The 17,463-nt window shown below is 56.5% G+C and overlaps 8 protein-coding genes across 8 annotated transcripts; 3 read left to right on the top strand and 5 right to left on the bottom strand.

Annotated features, from left to right (window-relative positions):
- Positions 1-213: 213 nt before the first annotated feature.
- On the bottom strand, positions 214-4,981 carry C8Q71DRAFT_825959 (MRC1-like domain-containing protein; the record flags this gene model as incomplete). The annotated part of the gene is made up of 9 exons (XM_047926290.1): positions 4,072-4,981; positions 3,893-4,020; positions 2,132-3,836; positions 1,870-2,081; positions 1,253-1,816; positions 998-1,200; positions 731-948; positions 514-675; positions 214-465 (listed from the first exon to the last, which is right to left on the bottom strand). Exons 1-9 carry the CDS (start codon positions 4,894-4,896, stop codon positions 214-216), a joined length of 4,269 nt encoding a protein of 1,422 aa, XP_047784686.1. The 5' UTR covers positions 4,897-4,981.
- A 41-nt stretch (positions 4,982-5,022) lies between these two features.
- Positions 5,023-6,811, top strand: C8Q71DRAFT_730374 (60S ribosomal protein L3). Its single transcript, XM_047922092.1, has 7 exons — positions 5,023-5,218; positions 5,279-5,288; positions 5,344-5,430; positions 5,488-5,581; positions 5,634-6,248; positions 6,302-6,591; positions 6,647-6,811. Exons 1-7 carry the CDS (start codon positions 5,112-5,114, stop codon positions 6,710-6,712), a joined length of 1,269 nt encoding a protein of 422 aa, XP_047784685.1. The 5' UTR covers positions 5,023-5,111; the 3' UTR covers positions 6,713-6,811.
- A 149-nt stretch (positions 6,812-6,960) lies between these two features.
- On the top strand, positions 6,961-9,032 carry C8Q71DRAFT_17283 (uncharacterized protein). Its single transcript, XM_047916753.1, has 2 exons — positions 6,961-7,111; positions 7,172-9,032. The coding sequence occupies exon 2, from the start codon at positions 7,192-7,194 to the stop codon at positions 8,977-8,979; it is 1,788 nt and encodes a 595-aa protein (XP_047784684.1). The 5' UTR covers positions 6,961-7,111; positions 7,172-7,191; the 3' UTR covers positions 8,980-9,032.
- C8Q71DRAFT_17267 (AMMECR1 domain-containing protein) lies at positions 9,033-10,085 on the bottom strand. Its single transcript, XM_047916751.1, has 3 exons — positions 9,779-10,085; positions 9,544-9,732; positions 9,033-9,485 (listed from the first exon to the last, which is right to left on the bottom strand). The coding sequence occupies exons 1-3, from the start codon at positions 9,928-9,930 to the stop codon at positions 9,086-9,088; spliced, it is 741 nt and encodes a 246-aa protein (XP_047784683.1). The 5' UTR covers positions 9,931-10,085; the 3' UTR covers positions 9,033-9,085.
- A 279-nt stretch (positions 10,086-10,364) lies between these two features.
- C8Q71DRAFT_17275 (P-loop containing nucleoside triphosphate hydrolase protein) lies at positions 10,365-12,113 on the bottom strand. Its single transcript, XM_047916752.1, has 5 exons — positions 11,874-12,113; positions 11,633-11,802; positions 11,483-11,576; positions 10,844-11,419; positions 10,365-10,788 (listed from the first exon to the last, which is right to left on the bottom strand). Exons 1-5 carry the CDS (start codon positions 11,953-11,955, stop codon positions 10,583-10,585), a joined length of 1,128 nt encoding a protein of 375 aa, XP_047784682.1. The 5' UTR covers positions 11,956-12,113; the 3' UTR covers positions 10,365-10,582.
- Positions 12,114-12,246: 133 nt separating this feature from the next.
- C8Q71DRAFT_800664 (40S ribosomal protein S7) lies at positions 12,247-14,871 on the bottom strand. Its single transcript, XM_047925941.1, has 8 exons — positions 14,621-14,871; positions 14,409-14,570; positions 14,062-14,351; positions 13,553-14,006; positions 13,185-13,247; positions 12,841-13,099; positions 12,551-12,778; positions 12,247-12,494 (listed from the first exon to the last, which is right to left on the bottom strand). Exons 1-8 carry the CDS (start codon positions 14,781-14,783, stop codon positions 12,374-12,376), a joined length of 1,740 nt encoding a protein of 579 aa, XP_047784681.1. The 5' UTR covers positions 14,784-14,871; the 3' UTR covers positions 12,247-12,373.
- Positions 14,872-14,979: 108 nt separating this feature from the next.
- Positions 14,980-16,853, top strand: C8Q71DRAFT_17212 (NAD dehydrogenase). The gene is made up of 5 exons (XM_047916747.1): positions 14,980-15,155; positions 15,214-15,253; positions 15,305-15,404; positions 15,458-15,486; positions 15,554-16,853. The coding sequence occupies exons 1-5, from the start codon at positions 15,099-15,101 to the stop codon at positions 16,711-16,713; spliced, it is 1,386 nt and encodes a 461-aa protein (XP_047784680.1). The 5' UTR covers positions 14,980-15,098; the 3' UTR covers positions 16,714-16,853.
- On the bottom strand, positions 16,733-17,442 carry C8Q71DRAFT_17197 (NDUFA12-domain-containing protein). The gene is made up of 5 exons (XM_047916746.1): positions 17,276-17,442; positions 17,168-17,217; positions 17,086-17,114; positions 16,910-17,026; positions 16,733-16,859 (listed from the first exon to the last, which is right to left on the bottom strand). The coding sequence occupies exons 1-5, from the start codon at positions 17,389-17,391 to the stop codon at positions 16,752-16,754; spliced, it is 420 nt and encodes a 139-aa protein (XP_047784679.1). The 5' UTR covers positions 17,392-17,442; the 3' UTR covers positions 16,733-16,751.
- Positions 17,443-17,463: the final 21 nt, after the last annotated feature.

Raw genomic sequence — 17,463 nt, 5'->3', positions numbered from 1 at the left:
GAGTTGCTGAAACCAGGCGAAAGTTTGTACACAAGCATGAACATGAACTCCATGGGATTGCAATCATCAACATAGACTATGCTTTACACTACATTACAGATGACATATTCAAGGATAACATGTGGATACAGGGTGAACGTACGACATACTCAGCGCATAACGATGGGTCCAAAGTTCTCCAAACCGGTACATAGTATGACGACGCGCATTCACTCAGTCCTGGAACTTCTCGCGTCTGCTCGTCGACATCGTTGACAGTATACTCGGGGTCTTCGCCACCTTGTTCGTTTGCTTCGGGCCATGGGCTGCCATGCGCCCTGAGCCGCGCGAAGCAATACCTCCTCTCTTCTTGCCACCTCCGGTCACAGAGACAGAGGCAGTCGTGCGTCCGGTGCCGTATACACGCGTCTCCGTTTTGGCCCACTTCTCCATGCGAACGCGGTCGCGCTCATTCTCGAGATCGGTCTTTGGCTGTCCACGTGAGAAGAGATAAGGAAGACTGCAGAATCGCACACGACTGGCACTCGCCTGCATGCTAGGGTCCCAGTCGCCGTCCTTGCGGAGAGAAACCTTCTTCGACGTCCCGGACCACTCCTTGACGAGAAGGGCATTCTCCTCTTCGTGCTCATCATTATCAACCCAAGAGACGTCATGAGGATTGAGGCTTTGAACGTGCTGAGAACAAATGTGTTAGTATTCCTCGCCGCAGCGAAGTACATAGGGTCTTTACCTCTTTCTGACGCGCTGCGGCCCGAAGCTGCTCCCTCAGCTTCACAGCAGAGATAACTTCTTGCTCTTCCCCTTCCTCCCCTTCACCGCTCCCGTCGACGTCCATGCCTTGTGAACCGACCAAGGTATCGTCGTTGTGCTCCTCGTGTACGAAATCTTCGTCCTCTACCATGTGATCCTGGTATGCAAGCGCGAAGGGCGCAGTCTCCGGGTTCTTGGCTGTATGCAACGTTAGACAAAGTCTCATACAACCCAGAGCTGTAATCACCTAGATCATCAAGTGTGTCACCGTCAATCTTCCTCTTCTGGCGTTGCAGCCTCCGTCGAGCTCGAGCAGCCTCGTCGTCATCGTCATCCGAATCATCATCTTCGAAGCCGACGCCGCGATTGCGACGAGTCAACCTCAGTTTACCCTGGATAGCATCCTGGTGAAGCTTTTCGTTATCCTGGTCGTCCTGTTCGAGATGTTCCCTGCAGCCACGTGAGTAAGATCGGCAATGTGAGGTAAATAGATTGTACTGACCGATGTTTTTCCAACACGGCATCCTCAGCGAGCACAGTCTCGTCCATCTCCTGGTCATCCACCAACTCCTGGAGAGTCTGATCCTGCGTCTCGTCGTCCTCCTCTTCCTCGTCGTCACGCTTGCGCAGGCCGAACCCTCGCCGGTCATCGTCGTCTGATTCCTCCGCCTCGCCTTCAATGAATTCTGACTTCTTCCCTTTCTGCCCCATGAGTGCAAGCGCTTTCTTCGGATGCACCGACGCCTGCCTCATGATGGCAAAAGCGTCCCTCAACTTGTGTGGGCTAGGGCTAGGTGAGACACTGCCGCCGCGGCTACCAGATGGGACGCTCTTCTCCGGCGAAATTTTGCGACGCTTCAAGCGCGTACGCGGCTGGGCGTCGAAATCGTCGTCGTCATCGTCGTTGTTCGTCATGAGTGCGTCGATTGTTGCTAGCGGGTGCCGTGTCGCTGGGCGAGGCGAGAAGACGTCTGGCACCAATATCGGGGTTCTCTTCGCCAGTTGCGATGGAGAGAAGAGCTGGCTCCGCGCCGGAGTCCACATTGGACGAGTCTGAGTGAGAAAACTGGAAGCTAAATCAGCTCGCCGGAAGTAATATCAAAGAAGGGCTGCACATACCCATGCTCATTCACATACATCCTTTTCTTCTCCGGACTTGTCTCCTTATTGGCACCTTCGGCGATGATCTCCTGCTCCTTCTCGAAGATATCATCAGCCTTACGGCGCAGTGTTTGATTGATATCGAGTGCGGGCTGCAGCGTAACATCCGCCGTCAAAGCAAGGTCCTGTGAAGTCCTTGCGCCTTTGATCTGCGCAGGCCCATCAAGTGCCTGGAGGACGTATGAGTAAGTAAATGGCATAATGATGAGAATCCACTCACCGATTGCTGCGAGAAGAAGTCGGACAGGCCACCGTCTTGTATGACCCTAGGTGCCACTACAAGCGACGTTGCTTTGTTCGAGGCCTGAGACTCGAACAGATCTGCGAGCCCGCCCTTCAACGAGACGGGACGGATCGCTGGGGGACTCGTGGGGTTGACCTGAACAGGTGCGTTCTCGTCGGATTGCACGGGTGGCAAAGGCGGGCCCGGAGAGAACGTCAGACGGCGAGCAGGGCTGCGCAAGTCGCTAGAGAAGGAGAACGGATTCTCGTCGTCGTCTCCGGTCGGCAGCTCTTGGAACGGTGCACGACGCCCATCTTGTGGCGTGCTCTCCATGGGTAGGTCATCGTCGAGCAGGAGTGGTCGACCCTGCGACTGGCTGAAGAAGCTGCCTGCCCTGCTGAATCCGGATGACTGGCTTGCGACCACTGTGTTCTCCTTGTCTTCGCCCCTGTCGTACATCAGAGACACGTCGTTCTCCTTGTCAGTGCCGTTCTCTGTGTAGTACTCTAGCGACGATGTGGAGGCGCGACGGCGCAACAAGCTTTGTGGAGGGTGCTGCGGCCCGGGGAATGCAAACGAACTGTCCGCAACAAGGACCCTACCTAGCGGATCTGAGGGCTGGCCCTCTTCGTCATCGGAATCAAGAGCGACCAACGCACGGCGAGGATGTGCTCTACGCCCACGCGGTGCTGGAGCCACATTCTCGTCGTCGTTGTCGGACCCATGTACCAGTTCGGTCAGACTTGGGAGAACTTGCTGGTTCTCCGCGTCAGAGTTGGCCTCCTCGCCGCTCGCGACCTGGTCATTATCACCCGCAGGTTGGTAGTCAGGATCCTCTTCGTCTTCATACTCGTACTCCCCGTTAATTTCATCGCCAATTTGTGCCTCGGCGAGACGCTTCTGTACGAATTCGGCGACCGCGCTTTTGAAGTCACTTGGTGCAGCGTCCGCTGGCCTCGTCTTCAATCTTCCACCCGCCTTCTTCCACTGCTCTTCCTTCTGTCTGATCTCCGCGGCTTTCTGCTCTTCCGCCCTCTGCCGAAGCACGCGATTCAGCTGGTCGGCCGTCAACTGTCCGTCCGCGCCGTCATGTGTCTTCCTCCTCTGGAAATTTGGTGCAGCAGCGGCGGCAAGCGTCGGTGGGCCTGCCACACCACTCTTGCGGCGCGGTACGCCTGCCAAAGCCAGCTGGGCGTTCCTCCCGATAGATCGCCTCACACCGTGTGCGGCGTCTGCCCTCCTCGCCTGTGCTTCGTCCCGGGCGACAGCCTGCATGTCTTCATGGACTATCTCGAGCCCGTCGTCGTCGTCATCATCAGCGACAGTAAGACGTTTCTGCTGTTCCAGGGCACGCCTCTTGAGCTCAGCAAGCTGCAGCAACTTCTCTCGCTCTCCCCTCTTCTTTGCCTCTTCGTAAATCAGAGAACCAACGTCAGGCATCTCCTCGTCTTCGCTGGAGTCACTGCTCCTGTCGCCGTCGACAGCAGTGTGCCCAAGAAGACCATTGGGTTCGAAGGACGCGCCTACCACTGGAGACGGTGTCCGAGCGAACGGCTTCAGTGACACTGAACGAGCACGCGATGGCACTTGAGAGTGCTCTGTGGGTATGCGCGATGAAGGAGAGGAAGAGAATTGCTGTATGGGATCTGAAGCCGGAATCTCCACAGGTTTGACTTCCTTCGGAGCGGGCACTGCGTGCTTCCTATGCGTGGAGGTGACTATCAACGAACGAAGCTGCCATGGAGCAGTTTGACTTACTGCATCTGCTCTAAGAAGTGTTTCAGACCATATTGCTGTGTTTGCACTCTAGGAAGCGTCGCGTCTCGCTCGGCCATCATACGCGCTGTCGCTTTCTGTGTCTCCTCTTGCTCCTTTCTCGTAGGAGGCTGTGGCACATGGTCAGTCACATTCAGCATTCGTCCGTCGGGATTACTTGCCTTGACTCGCTTCTGCTTGCCCTTTCCTTCAGATCGCCTCCGCCGCTTCGTGTGGCCGCTACCATCGTCGTCACTCGCATATTCCGCGTCCGACTCTTTCGCCACTGCCCTCTGCTTCCCTTTAGCCTTGGCTGTAGGGGGCGCGGGCAATGCGGAGGGAGAAGGCAATCGGCTGAACACAGCACGAAGGGGGCTTCTGTCAAGAGCGTCGCTGGACTCACTGCCAGAGTCTGCCGCGGGCATGAGCGACTTCCTGTTAGGCTGGCGCCGACGGACGACCGGTGAGGGTGAACGTGACGCCACTGGGGAATCATCACGACCACCGATTTTGTTCGGTATGGCGTTGGAAGAGCCCCCAATGCCCCGCGTCTCCGTCCGCTGTGCATCGCCCGTAGGCGAAGATGGCTGCGGTGACGAAGCGACTTCGCTGTCCAAAGCGCGCTCACCAGACGCGTCTTTCACCGTCTTATGCACGGGTTCATGATCCTCGTCCAGTTCTCTAAGTCTCTTCTTCCAATCGAACTCATACCGCGACGAGAGCGCGTCGGTACCGTCATTGTCTTCGTTGCTGGCATCAGCATCGCCAAATGAAGCCGGGGAGGAGGCGGACGCGTCGAGACCGTCAGATGTCGGCGGATATTCGTGACTTGGTTCGAGAGAGGGCGGCTCATTGGAACTCGCCCGTGATGATGCACTTGTAGGAATAGTGGAGTCGACTATACTCGTGTCGGGCGCAGGGTCTCTGCGGCGTCCGTAAGTCCGCTTGACTGCAGGACGTGAAGGGCCAGCATCATCGGGAGCGCCCACTACGGCCATGTCGTCCATAGTCTACGCCACGAGAAGAATCACAGAGGAAGGCGTCGCGAGACGAGGACAGCTGCTTGAGCCAGCAAGCTGTGGCTAAGTAGTGGTTGGGCGCCCCAGACGAGCGCCCGCCCGGTCACTTGTCTCGGGAGTCACACCTGTGACTCCACGCGTTTTTGGAAAGGGCACTGTAACAGCCCCTTTCGGGGTCCTGGGAAGTTTACGGCTGCATATGGATGAACTGCATAGTTCTCGTCAGCCACCCAAGCCCCGCGAGATTTGGGCAGAGTACCTGCACCGGCATAGGCGCACGCCCGCAACGACCTCAAGGCCTCAAAATGAGGTGAGTATGCCTATCCGACGGTTGGTCGAATGCGGGATATTGATGTTCGCTCGCTTCCAGTCACCGTAAGGTGTGTAAATTGGCGTTATGGCCAACCTTACGCTCTTCCTAACCAGTCCCGATAGTACGAAGCTCCCCGCCACGGTTCCCTTGGATTCCTCCCCCGCAAGCGGGCCGCACGCCACCGCGGAAAGGTCAAGGCTTTCCCTAAGGTGTGTAGATTGTTACAAGACCGCACATCAAGCTTATTGAGTCTCTACGCAATCTAGGATGACCCGAAGAAGCCCGTGCACTTGACTGCCGTCCTGGGCTACAAGGCGGGCATGACCCACATTGTTCGTGACCTTGACCGTCCTGGCTCCAGTAAGTTATAGGTCCCACGGGGCATAATTGAGTGCTCATCTTATTTTCCCAGAGATGCACAAGAGGGAGGTCGTGGAGGCAGTTACCATCGTGGAGACGCCCCCGATGGTCGTTGTTGGTGTTGTTGGCTACGTCGAGACTCCCCGTGGTCTCCGCACTCTTACAACTGTTTGGGCTTCTCACCTTTCCGACGAGCTCAAGCGTCGCTTCTACAAGAACTGGTATCGTTCGAAGAAGAAGGCATTTACGCGCTACGCGAAGAAGGCTGCTGAGAACGATGGCAAGTCAATTGAGCGCGAGCTCGAGCGCATCCGCAAGTACTGCACCGTCGTCCGTGTCCTCGCCCACACGCAGATTCGCAAGACCGGTCTCAGTCAGAAGAAGGCGCACCTTATGGAGATTCAGGTCAACGGCGGCTCCGTTACGGACAAGGCCGAGTTCGCGCGCGGTCTCTTCGAGAAGACGATCGAGGTCGGCAGCGTGTTCGAGCAGGACGAGGTCGTGGATGTCATTGCGGTGACGAAGGGTCACGGTTTCGAGGGTGTTACCCACAGGTGGGGCACCAAGAAACTGCCCCGCAAGACACACAAGGGTCTCCGGAAGGTCGCTTGTATTGGTGCATGGCACCCGTCCAAGGTCATGTTCTCCGTTGCCCGTGCCGGTCAAAGTGCGTATATATGGAGCTCCTCGTCGGGATACTCGGCTGATCATGTAATGCAGACGGCTACCATCATCGTACGGAGCTCAACAAGAAGATCTACAGGATTGGCCGTGGCGACGACGAGGGCAACGCGTCGACTGAGCACGATATCACCAAGAAGCCTATCACGCCCATGGGCGGCTTCCCTCACTACGGTATCGTCAAGAACGACTACCTCATGCTCAAGGGCTCCATCCCGGGTACCAAGAAGCGTGTGATCACCATCCGCAAGTCGCTCATGGTGCACACCTCTCGTCGGGACCTGGAGAAGGTGCAGCTCAAGTTCATCGACACTTCGTCCAAGTTCGGTGTAAGTCATGCTCAGCCTTGCATGAGGTACTCCGTGGCTCACTTGGTTCGTACAGCACGGTGCCTTCCAGACATTCGAGGAAAAGGCCGCGTTCTTGGGAACGCTCAAGGCCCGGGCGTGATTTACTACGTTATCATGTACTCTCTGTTCATTAGCTCTACCCACTCGCATTACACGCCCTATGCTATGCCATGCCTTGCAGATGCCGCACTTTACGGGATGACTTATATCCGACTGAAGCAGCAAGATGTGAGAGAGACGAGTACTCGCAATTGCTGGCAGCGGCCTGACTGTGACTGAGGCCCGCCCCCGCCGCGATTGGCCCGCGTTATGCCGGAAGTGTGAGACGGCGTCTAACCGAATTTTCCTGTTCCTCCGCCCATCGTGTACAGCGACAGCGCAACACACCTCGCCACACCGTCCGCTCGGCTTCGCCCTCTAGATTCGTGTCAGGACCACGTCTGACGGTGACCAGGTGGTGGGCACCTTGGAGTTCGTCGTAGTTGCTCATCGCATCGCGGTACGTTCACGGTCGATCTCGTAATGGTCTAGGTGTGCCCAGTCACTGAACTTCACTCAGGATGACTGCATAGTCCATTGATGCTGAGAGTGTCCTCTCTGGGCCTCCGTCATGACAAGTCGCGCTTTTCATTCTCGTCGCGGCACCGATGCGTCTCAACAGCGGCCCACCAAACGACGGAGAGTAGCGATCGACGGCGCTACCCATCCCTTGGAGAGGATTCCCTTGCTGTTTCCCCCACAGAGTCTTCCCGCCGACCTTTGTCTTCGGTGTCGCCAGACCTGCCTGACCCTGGCAGTTTTGACCGCCGTGGCATGCCTCGCCTCGACTTCTCTCCCCGGCCCTTCGCTGCCTCAAACGGATACCAGACATACTTGCCATATCCGATGCCAATGGGTGTACGCGAGAGCAAGACGGCGACCGACCACGGCCCACTGTCTGCTGCGATCGCTGCCATTGTATCAGAGAGCCTACCACACGACTCGTCGTCAACAGAATCGACCATGGATATGGCATCTCCACTCAAACCCGCCCAAGAGGCAAGCAGAGAGGAATTGGAGAATGTCATGGACACGACGAGGGAGGTGGAGAAGGCCTGGGAAGCGTTTCAACACCTATCGGCCATGCCTCTTCCAGAGGGTCGACGCCTCGTACGTTACTACGCACGTTTGCACCGACTGGCACGGCTCCTGTCGAAAGTCAAGCCACGCACACGCACACTCTTCCTTCGACTATTCTCAGTCTTGTCGATGTTACACAAGAATGGGGGTCATGTCCACCACTGGGAATGGACCTTGCTCATCGACTGTACGGGCAAGGGTCAGCGGAAAGGCCGCCCGCAGGACTACAAGGCGTCCTTGGACGTGTACCGTGATATGATCGAGCAGAAAGCCCCTGGCTCGACTTCCAGCCGCGTTCGGACTGTACGAGACCCACAGGACAATGGCCGTCCAGTCGTGCAGCCGAATGTCGTCACGTATAATACGCTCCTCAACATAGCTGGTCGCACCTTCCAGCCCTCGATCCTGCGTCACGCCCGGGGTGTTTTCGAGGCGTCAGGCATCCCGCCCGATCGCATCACGTATCTCTCCCTCGTCAGGTATTACTCCCGAACGAACGACCTCAATGGTGTCCGTGCAATCTTGTTGAAGATGCGCGAGCAAGGGATGGAGCTCGGGTTGGACGGCATCAATGCATGTATATGGGCCTACGGTCGTGCTGGTCGCCTCGATGTCGCCTCTCTGCTGTATCGCATCGTGCGGCACAACCTCGTCCCCGAGGACCAAGTCGGTCAAAACGATATTCAAGCCGCAATTCGCCAGCTTGCGCACATGGAGGGCCTGGAGGTCCCCGTGACAATCAAGCCGGACACGGTCACCTACAACATTCTTATCCAGTGCTACGCGTATCGCGGAGACCTCACTCGATCGCTCGAGGTTTTCAGGGAGATGATGGCGGTAAACGAACAGCTACACTCCTTGGGTCAAAGCCTTTCGGACGACGATCCCTCGCGCACGGACAGAGCACCCTCTATGCACTCGTTTCGGGCCATATTCTATGGGTTCGTTCGCCATGGTGGCAAGACCGATGGGCGTGCCGGCCCTGTGACGCAGCGGGCGACCAGTCAGTGGAGGATGGAGAACCTGCAGGCGCTGTTCGACATTTTCATGAGGCTGCCGCACGATACGCGTCCTAGCGCGCGGACGTTCTTCTGGATCTTGACCGCATTTGACAGGTTGAGTGGGCACGCAGATTGGAAGCTGCGTCAGGTCTGGGAGAAGTTCACTGAGAAGTTTGGGGACTATCGTGGCGGCAGGATGGAGCGAATTAGAATGCGAGTCTACGAGAGCAACCAAAAGAGTAGCTAGTACAACCATTCATAATACATACAGTGTACAGAGATTCCTAGTTCCAATGTGTGATGCTTTACATATGTGAGGAAGGTGCTAGTCCATGCTGCAAAACCACGAGTGATTACATGGAACCGCCGTGCTCCGTCCGCCACTGGACGTACTCCTCCCAGCTTGCGGTGCACTTCCGGCTCTGGTATCGGCGCAGCTTCACACTGCGGCGGATATCCTCGGTGATGCGACCGTTCCAACCTGCCTTGTGGATCGCACTGTCTACTGTCTCGATCTTGTCCCAGCCTTGCTCCGGGGCGATCTGTGGGAGGTATGTCGCGAAGAACTTGTGCTTCAGCGCGCTTCTAGTGGGCACAGAGGTGGACGATGCGTAAGGAGAGGGTGCCTCGGAGGGAGATTCAGCCCCGGCTGGGAGTAGAGAAGGATGCGGGAACGAGATGCGGATGCCGTGCACACCAATCGTCCAGTCGAGGTACGACGAACCGTCCTCAAAGTCAGTGAGGAGCGAGACTCTGCACAGGCAGATCAGCTCCTTCACTTAGCAGGGCATAACTCTAGATATTCGCTCACCCGCATTCCAAGGTCTCCAGCTCCCGCTCCTCTATCTTCCTGAATCGATGGTCTTCGAACGCACTGATCAGGGCATACTCAGCCAAGCCCTCCCGTATAGGGACCGCCTCAAACGTCCCGATGCAGCCTCGCAACCTGGGCGGGCGGCCGGGGCGGGACGACCTGGTGTTCCAGGTGACAAAAAGCGGGCTGCGGACGATGAGCACCGAAAGGGTTACGCGCTGACGCGACATACTATTTCTCGTCTGGAAACTTGGGTGCGACGGCCTTGTGCCCGGTCAGCGCACAGAAGAGCGCATCAAAGCATCGGAAGCAATGCTCCTTTGTGCAGACCGTCCCGTCGTCCTCTACGAGATCAACGGCTGGGTTCGGCGGGATGAGAGCCATGGCCAGGCTGATCAGAAGTCAAGTACACCGAACAGCGAGCTCGTTGAAGGTAGAGTGAGACAAAGCGGAAGAACGACAGGGGGCGACCACAGGCTGTTTAAGGATCGCTCGGCGAATGGCTCACTGCAGCAGGTGAGATCGCCCGATCAGGCGTACTGAGAGAGGACATGTATAGACGCCCATAACCTAGGCTATGATGTAGAGAGCGAAAGAACAGCAGGAAATAACTGGAGACTACTACGATACAAGAGCGTACACGAGGACGGAGAGACAGAGTGAGTCCTACTGTTGAACGTCTCTGAGTGCGGGCACTATTTACAAGGTATGATGTATGCTACGACATGACGAGCATCTGAAGAGGATAAATCAAAGAGACCATAACATAAGATACGACATGAGGATATCTGACCGGTGATGAGGTTGAAGAGGACACCCGAACAGAGATGGGAAGACGTGAGGGCATGTGAGATCCATGGGGTCATGAGAGGATAGGCGCGTAAGCGGAGGCGAGCACATTCGGCAGAAATCGTCGCGGAGAGGGATGGGAGATGAGCATTCCGGACGTCCGGTGTAGACGAGGTGTGGAGGGGGAGCAATATCAGGAAGACCAGGGCAGGACGGGCAGGACCAGGGCGACGCGAAGGCAGGGTCGTTATGTCGAGCAGCAGCTCCACGAACTTCCCGATGTTTGTTGCGCCTTCTCGCGCGCCTCCTCGGCCTCGGCCTGGGCTGCCCACATCGGTGTTGTAGGGCAGGTGAGGTAAACGCTATCTCTCTTCTTAACTTCGTTTTCTTCTTCGATGCGATCCCTTCTGGCTATGATGGCGCCCATGAGGGAGTCGAAGAGTGTTTGGATACCTGTCAACATTGCGTTAGCGTTCCCGTTAAGGCTGAGACAGCGAGCACCACGGACCAGTGTCATCCTTGGCAGAGACTTCGAACAGTTCCATTCCCTTGTCCAGGCCCCACTCTTGCTCGCTAGCTTCATCTGTCTCGTCCTCTTCCTCGTCCATACTGTTGCTGCTCCCGTCCGCTACTTGACTCCAGCCTGCGGTCCGGTAGCCGAATTGTGTCTCAAGCCGTGAAGCGGGGGACCGGATCGCGCCATCCTTGCTAGGATCCACGCTAGGGAAACTCAGAAGGCTACCACTTTTGGCGCGAGGCCGGGTCACCGCAGTAGTATGAGACCGTTTCATGGCAGTCGCCCGCGGGTTAGTGTCCTCGAGCTCCGGAGGCGATGGTAGTGGCTGTTTCGCCTGCGGCACCGCAGAGGCGGAGCGCATGCTAGGGAATGATGTGAAGCGGGGTCGAATGTACGAGAAGGTTGATGATGGTGGTGGAGGTGGTGGACTGGGTGGCCGGGGAGGAGGGAACCAGGTGTGCAGGGAGAGACGGGCGAGGTCCGAGGTGACCTGCCGTTTATGTTGAAGGTCGGCTTTTGCACCGACGATGTAGATTATCAAGTCAGGATCGCAATTCTTCTTGAGCTCTGGCGTGTGGAACGTCATCAGATGATTTGCGACCAGGGACATGCTAGATGGTCTTTACGCACCTTCGAGCCATCCTCGCACGTCATCAAAGCTGGAGGCATTGGTGATATCATACAGTAGGAGTGCAGCGTTTGCACCCCGGTAATACATGGGTGCCTTGGAGACGAGATCAGGGCCGCCTGGCCAGCAGCACAGCGATGTTGCGTACGTACCATGCTCCGAAACCTCTCCTGCCCTGCGGTATCCCACAACTGCAGTCGCACCTTGATGCCATCCACGTAGACCTTCTTCGTCACGAAAAATGCACCCGTCGTAGAGGTCGTGTTCTTAGGATCGAATTTGTTCTGGGTATATCTGTGCAACAGGCTGGTCTTGCCAACACCTAGGGGGGCGGGAGCGTCGTGAGACCATGGAAGCGCGGCCGAACAGCCTGCGAGGGAACGGCAAATTTACCTGTGTTGCCCATAATAACGATCTTCGCGTCAATGCCCTGGTCATATCTGGACTTGGAGTATGGGTTGCGTGCATAGGCCATTCCTGGGGGAAAGAAACCGTCGCAAGCAGGGGCAGGGCCGCGGGGGCGAGGCGGGGGTGGCGGGGCACGCAATGCAAGGTCGGGTATTATGGCAGAGAGACTACAGCTCAGCGCTCGGACCAGAGCGTAGTACGACAGCCTATCGCGGTGGCGGTCCGAATTAGGACACGGAGCAACAGGAACACGGCCACGCGAGCGCACGTGCCCGCGTTTGCGCGCCGGACCTAGCGTCGCAGCCGAGATAAGATCGCTCTCAGCCTCCGGTCGCAGCGCACACGGCACCCCATACAGCGCAGTACAATGCGGAGATGAAATCAATGGACATGCTCATAGAACAGCGGGCGCATGGGATACATTTTCGGAATGCGGCGGCATATCATCATAGACTCCCACACCGTCCACCTGACACAACAGACCCCTACTCCTGCGCCTGCACCGGGAACTCGAATACGACGTCCTTGCCCGTCAGGCGGCGGTATACAGACGAGAACGAGTCGAGCTTGTACTCGAGTGATGTCGCGTCCTTGGCGTCAAGGAACCTGTATATAGATCGATCAGCATTCGCGCTGCACGGAGCCGGTCCACCGCTGCGTACACTTTGAGGAGTTTTGAGCCGTCGACTGCGACACGCGTCCGCTTGCCGACGATCTCCGTCGGGAAGACGAGGTCCTCGAGGATCTTCTCGTGGACGTTCGTGAGGGTGCGGCTACGAGGCCTCTTCTGCTGCACGCGCGAAGTACGGGTCGGCTTGCGCAGCATCCGGCGCTGGGCAACAAACACGACATGACGGTCTGAGAACTTCTTCTCAAGCTCGCGGGTCAGCCTACGCAGATAGTCGGTGCCAAAGTGAGATACGACAAGCTACGTTATTTGAATAGAACGCACCTTTGCTGGACCTTGTGGAAGGCCTTCAGCTGAGGAACGGGGACGAAGATAACGATCGCCTTCTTGCCACCGCGAACGTCGACTTCACGGGCGGCAGAGATCTGGAGGGGCCGCAGCTCAGACTTGAGCTCGGGAACGTTGTTCTCGAGGTCAATTATCGCCTGCGCGACGCTAATCTCGGTCTCATCGGGAGGAGTGGTGGGGGCGTTGGCCGTGCGGAGGATCTTGTGCTGTATCGACATCTTGAAGCTTGAGGGGCCTGTACAAGCATACGCGCAGAGTCAGCATCCAGTCGTCCGCCTAGCCATCCATCCCATTCCGCCGCAATTCTTCGCTTTTTCAACATCCACAGCCCTCGACACCATCCACAAGACCCTCTCCAGCAGCAATTCGAGGAGAATGGTGTACTCACCGTGCCTACCGCCGTCGTCGACTTGGATGCGGTGATTTTCGTGGTGCAGTCGATGCTGGCAGGTTGGCGCACGTGAGTGAACAAGCGCGGGACCCCGAACAGTTTAGGCGCCTAACCTTTCAGAACTTGTGCATTCGACGCCCTTCGTGGCAGAGGACTTTGAACCGTCGGACCGATGCATCCTGTAGTTCACATAATTGGTGCCGCACTATTGCGCGACTTCTCAATATGATTTTTCGCCTTGGAGCCATTCTGTCAAGGGGTTTGTTGCGTTTATATCTGTTCAATTGCTATCCCTACTCTTCTTGAACTCCTCTACCCAATTGGTCTCTATCGCGCCCTTGGGCAATACCACGAACGTCAAGCATCCGTCCTTCAACTCAAGGCCATCCTTCGGCTGCCCCTTCTTTTCCTTTGAGGCCTCAAACACGTCCCTCAACGTCATTTTCTTGCCGACCTTCAAGAGGCGCTTCCTATGTGTCATTGCATATACGACCAACTTGTCGGCGACGTATTCATGATCCTTGTCCCACTCAGGCGCAGGTGCTTCCGGCGGGAACATCGTCGCGAGATGGATAGATAATGGCGTGTCCTCGACGAAATGAGAAATGACGTCGGATGTCGCATACTGAGGGTATAGGAAGAAGACGGGGACAATGAGGGTGCTGTTGGTCGGATCCTCTGGGTCAAATGACGGCGCGTAGGGATTCCCGGAAGATCCGTTCGGCGGTGAGATGGCAATCAAGTTCCGTTCCTATGGTGGCCTGAATCAGGCTCTATTGGTTGCGAGCATTCTCGTAATTGCTCACCTTGAAAGCTGCTTCTAGCCGTCGTTTGTGTTCCTGCTCTTTGCGGATCCGCTCCTGCCTCTTCTTCTCTTTTTCCTCCTTGGCAAACTTCTGGCCCTCGGCCCTTTGACGTAATGCTCTCACGTCCTTGTTCTTCTCATCGAATTGTAGGCAGCGGTCGCAGCAGTCGATGGCCTCGTCGAACCGTTCGAGGGCCACGAGGGCGAGTGCCGACCGATAGTGCGCCTTTGACGAGTGTGGATTCGTATTGATAGCTTTGGAGCAGTCTTGTAGCACCGAGCCATAATTCTCTGCATCACACGGAACTGATCAATCAACATCACATGCATATGGAGACGAGTGCTCACTCAATTCCAAGTTGCACGCGGCGCGATTACACAGTAGCGCCTCTATAAGGGCAAGGTCAGTGGGCTTGGTGTCTAGCCCTTGTGCGTAAAACCCAAGAGCCTCGCGGTAGCGTTTCCCTTTGAAGTAGTCATTGCCTTGCTCCTTGAAGTTCTGTGCGATCTCTACACGTCGACATCAGCATGTAATGCGATGTCTGACTGCATACACGTACCGTCTGGCGTTCCCTCATATGCTAAGCTCTGCAGTGCTGCTACGGTTGCGTCCTCCACGGCATCCTCAGGTAGTGATTTCATGAAGAGAGGCACTGAGTCGAATGCGGCTAGTTTCTCCTCGAACGGAGCCGGCTGGGGCAAGGGGACATGCGGTTCCTCCATATCAGTTTATGGTGTGGCCTCCGACGCCTGCAATGGCTTGAGTAGCCTCAAAAGAGATGGCGGTGGCAGATACAAGGTAGGAGGAAAGCTGATTTTCGAATTGAGATGGGTGACCATGACGGTGTATACGATCGAGATCGCTCATCGAGATGCGATCGGCCCGTCGCATCACCCGCGACACACCCGGGCCGCTCAGCAGGGACGGAGACCCATGCCTTCCTCCCGCTCTGACGGCACTCTCCACCGCACGCGTTCATGTTCTCACTCTTCGTCGGAGCGACCCTTTAATCTTACAGTGTATCTGTTGTACCGGCCATGAATGTCAGAGGATTGGCTGCAGCCCTGAATAGCAACGGACGTTATGCGTACAAGGCTCGTCTTCGTCTACAGTATTGCCGAGTACCGCTAGCTAATCGCTGTCTTCTAGTAGAAGCCCGAGTTTGCGGTAGACTACCTGGTCGTTGGAGGAGGCAAGTTCAAGTTGATTCACATACCGAGATTGTCATTCATCTGGTCTACAGGTGTTGTGGGCTTGGCCATTGCCCGTCAACTAGTGCAGTCATTTCCGTCAAAGGCGACGTTTTTGGTGGAGAGACATGACAGGGCTGGAGAGGAAATCAGGTGCGTAAATCCGTGTATGTTAACTGTGGTTCACGACTGAGAGGTGTTATTAGCTCTCGGAACTCCGAGGTTGTTCATGCAGGTGAGTAAGCACTTGCACGACACACAACGAGGCATCAATCGAACTATATCTCGATTGTGCATAACAGGTCTATATTACCCTGCAGACTCACTGAAGACGCGTCTATGCATCCGAGGGAGGCACCTCATGTACGAGTATTGTCAAAAACACAACGTCCCGCATAAGAAGGTCGGCAAACTGGTCGTTGCCCGGGACGATCAACGGCCGTACATTGAGGGCCTCCATGACAAAGCCGGCAAGATGGGCTGGCCCCGCCGCTCTCCCCCGTCCCTCGCGCAGACTCCAGCGCTACCCACGCACCTCATCAACGGCGAACAGGCCCGCGAACTCGAACCCGACTTATCCAAGAGCATCGTCGCTGCGCTCTGGAGCCCCGAGACGGGCATTGTGGACTCGCACGAGCTCATGGACAGCTTTGAGGCCAACATCACCGATGGGGGCGGAGAGGTTGCCTACCAGACTCGCGTGGTCCGAGTCGATCCTTACAAGCCGGATGCGAGCTCGGGGACCGGTCTGAAAGACAGCGGATGGGTAGTGCAGACGGTCACGGGAGAAGGGGACAGCGACGCAATGCTCGCCCGAACTGTGATCAACTGCTCAGGGCTCGCTGCACATCTCATATTGAACTCGCTGCTCCCCAAGGAGTCCCGCATACCCATGTACTATGGCCGAGGCTCGTACGCGTCGTACCGGGGGCCGGGTATCAAGAACGTCTCTCATCTCATATACCCGTGTCCTGACACTGGACGCACCGTACACGGCTTCCAATCGCTGGGCACACACCTTACCCTCGACATGCAAGGGAAGATCAAGTTCGGGCCCGACCTAGACTGGCTGCAACCGTCCTCCCAGGACGACGGTGACATCGTCTATGACGCCGACCCCGACTTCTGGCAGAGTCGTCTCATCCCTGACGAGAGCCGGATGGGACAGATGATCGACGCGGTGAAGCAATACCTGCCCGAGATCAATCCAGAGGGCTTCCAGCCAGACTATTGCGGTGTCAGACCGAAGTTGGTCGGGCCACAGGGCGGTTTCAGGGATTTCGAGTTCCATACTCACTATCCACACACATTCCTAGGCCCACACATGGACCCCGGGAGGAGCCGCAAACCGATGATCAGCCTGCTTGGCATTGAGAGTCCAGGGCTGACGTCAAGTCTTGCAATTGCGGAGAAAGTCGTAGAGGATATGCTATGCGGGGAGAACGGGCAGGCGACGGAGTAGATCCAAGTAATATATCAGGATGGAAAGTACAGATATTTCTATGCACCCCGCTGAGCGACCTTCGGCTCCCAAGCCTCGTACTTGGGCTTCGTCGTGTTGTAAGACTTGTATGCGCCCCGCGTACCGGTCAGGTTCTCATAGTGAGGCTTTGGGTTGATGTCAGTGATGATGATGAGGAAACAGAAGCAGTGCTTACAGCCTTCCAAGGGGGAGAGAGGTTCTGCATGATGCGGTCTTCCGGGGGAGGATCCTTACGGATGTGGCTCAGCCATGCGTGCCATTCAGGAGGGACTTGAGTTGCATTGAAGTCATGCTGATTGTCATAGTGAGAAGAACCGAGGCAGACCGGTGATATACATGTGGAATCTATACCTGCGCGAAGTCAACCCATCGGTGACGGCCTATGCAATCGTCGTTAGGACATATCTCGTCCTTACAGAATTTCTGGGCTTACCGGGAATTTCTTCCTCCGCGTTCAAGTTCTCAAAGTAGCGGTTCCCAAACCTGCGTGATGAGGTTAAGCCTGTGTCGCTGCCGCTCCAGCCTTGACAGCGATACGCACTGGTCCTTGCCCATGAACAGTCCAGACTTTGCGTCGCCGATGTACTGCATCTGATGCCACCATTCTTTCAGACCGACCCTGCGGATGGAGCGTATCGTGCGAGCAAGCGAGACCATGGCTGGCCGGTGGTAACTGTTCGTGCTCCTGGTGGTTGCAGAGGAGCCGACCTCTCCGAGGTATGTGATTAC

This window comes from Rhodofomes roseus, assembly GCF_022264815.1.
Source record: "Rhodofomes roseus strain CIRM-BRFM 1785 chromosome Unknown C8Q71scaffold_1, whole genome shotgun sequence".
NCBI classification, from domain to species: Eukaryota; Fungi; Basidiomycota; class Agaricomycetes; order Polyporales; family Fomitopsidaceae; genus Rhodofomes; species Rhodofomes roseus.
The sequence above is the reverse complement of the archived record's forward strand: the minus strand, read 5'-3'. Positions and strand labels throughout refer to the sequence as shown.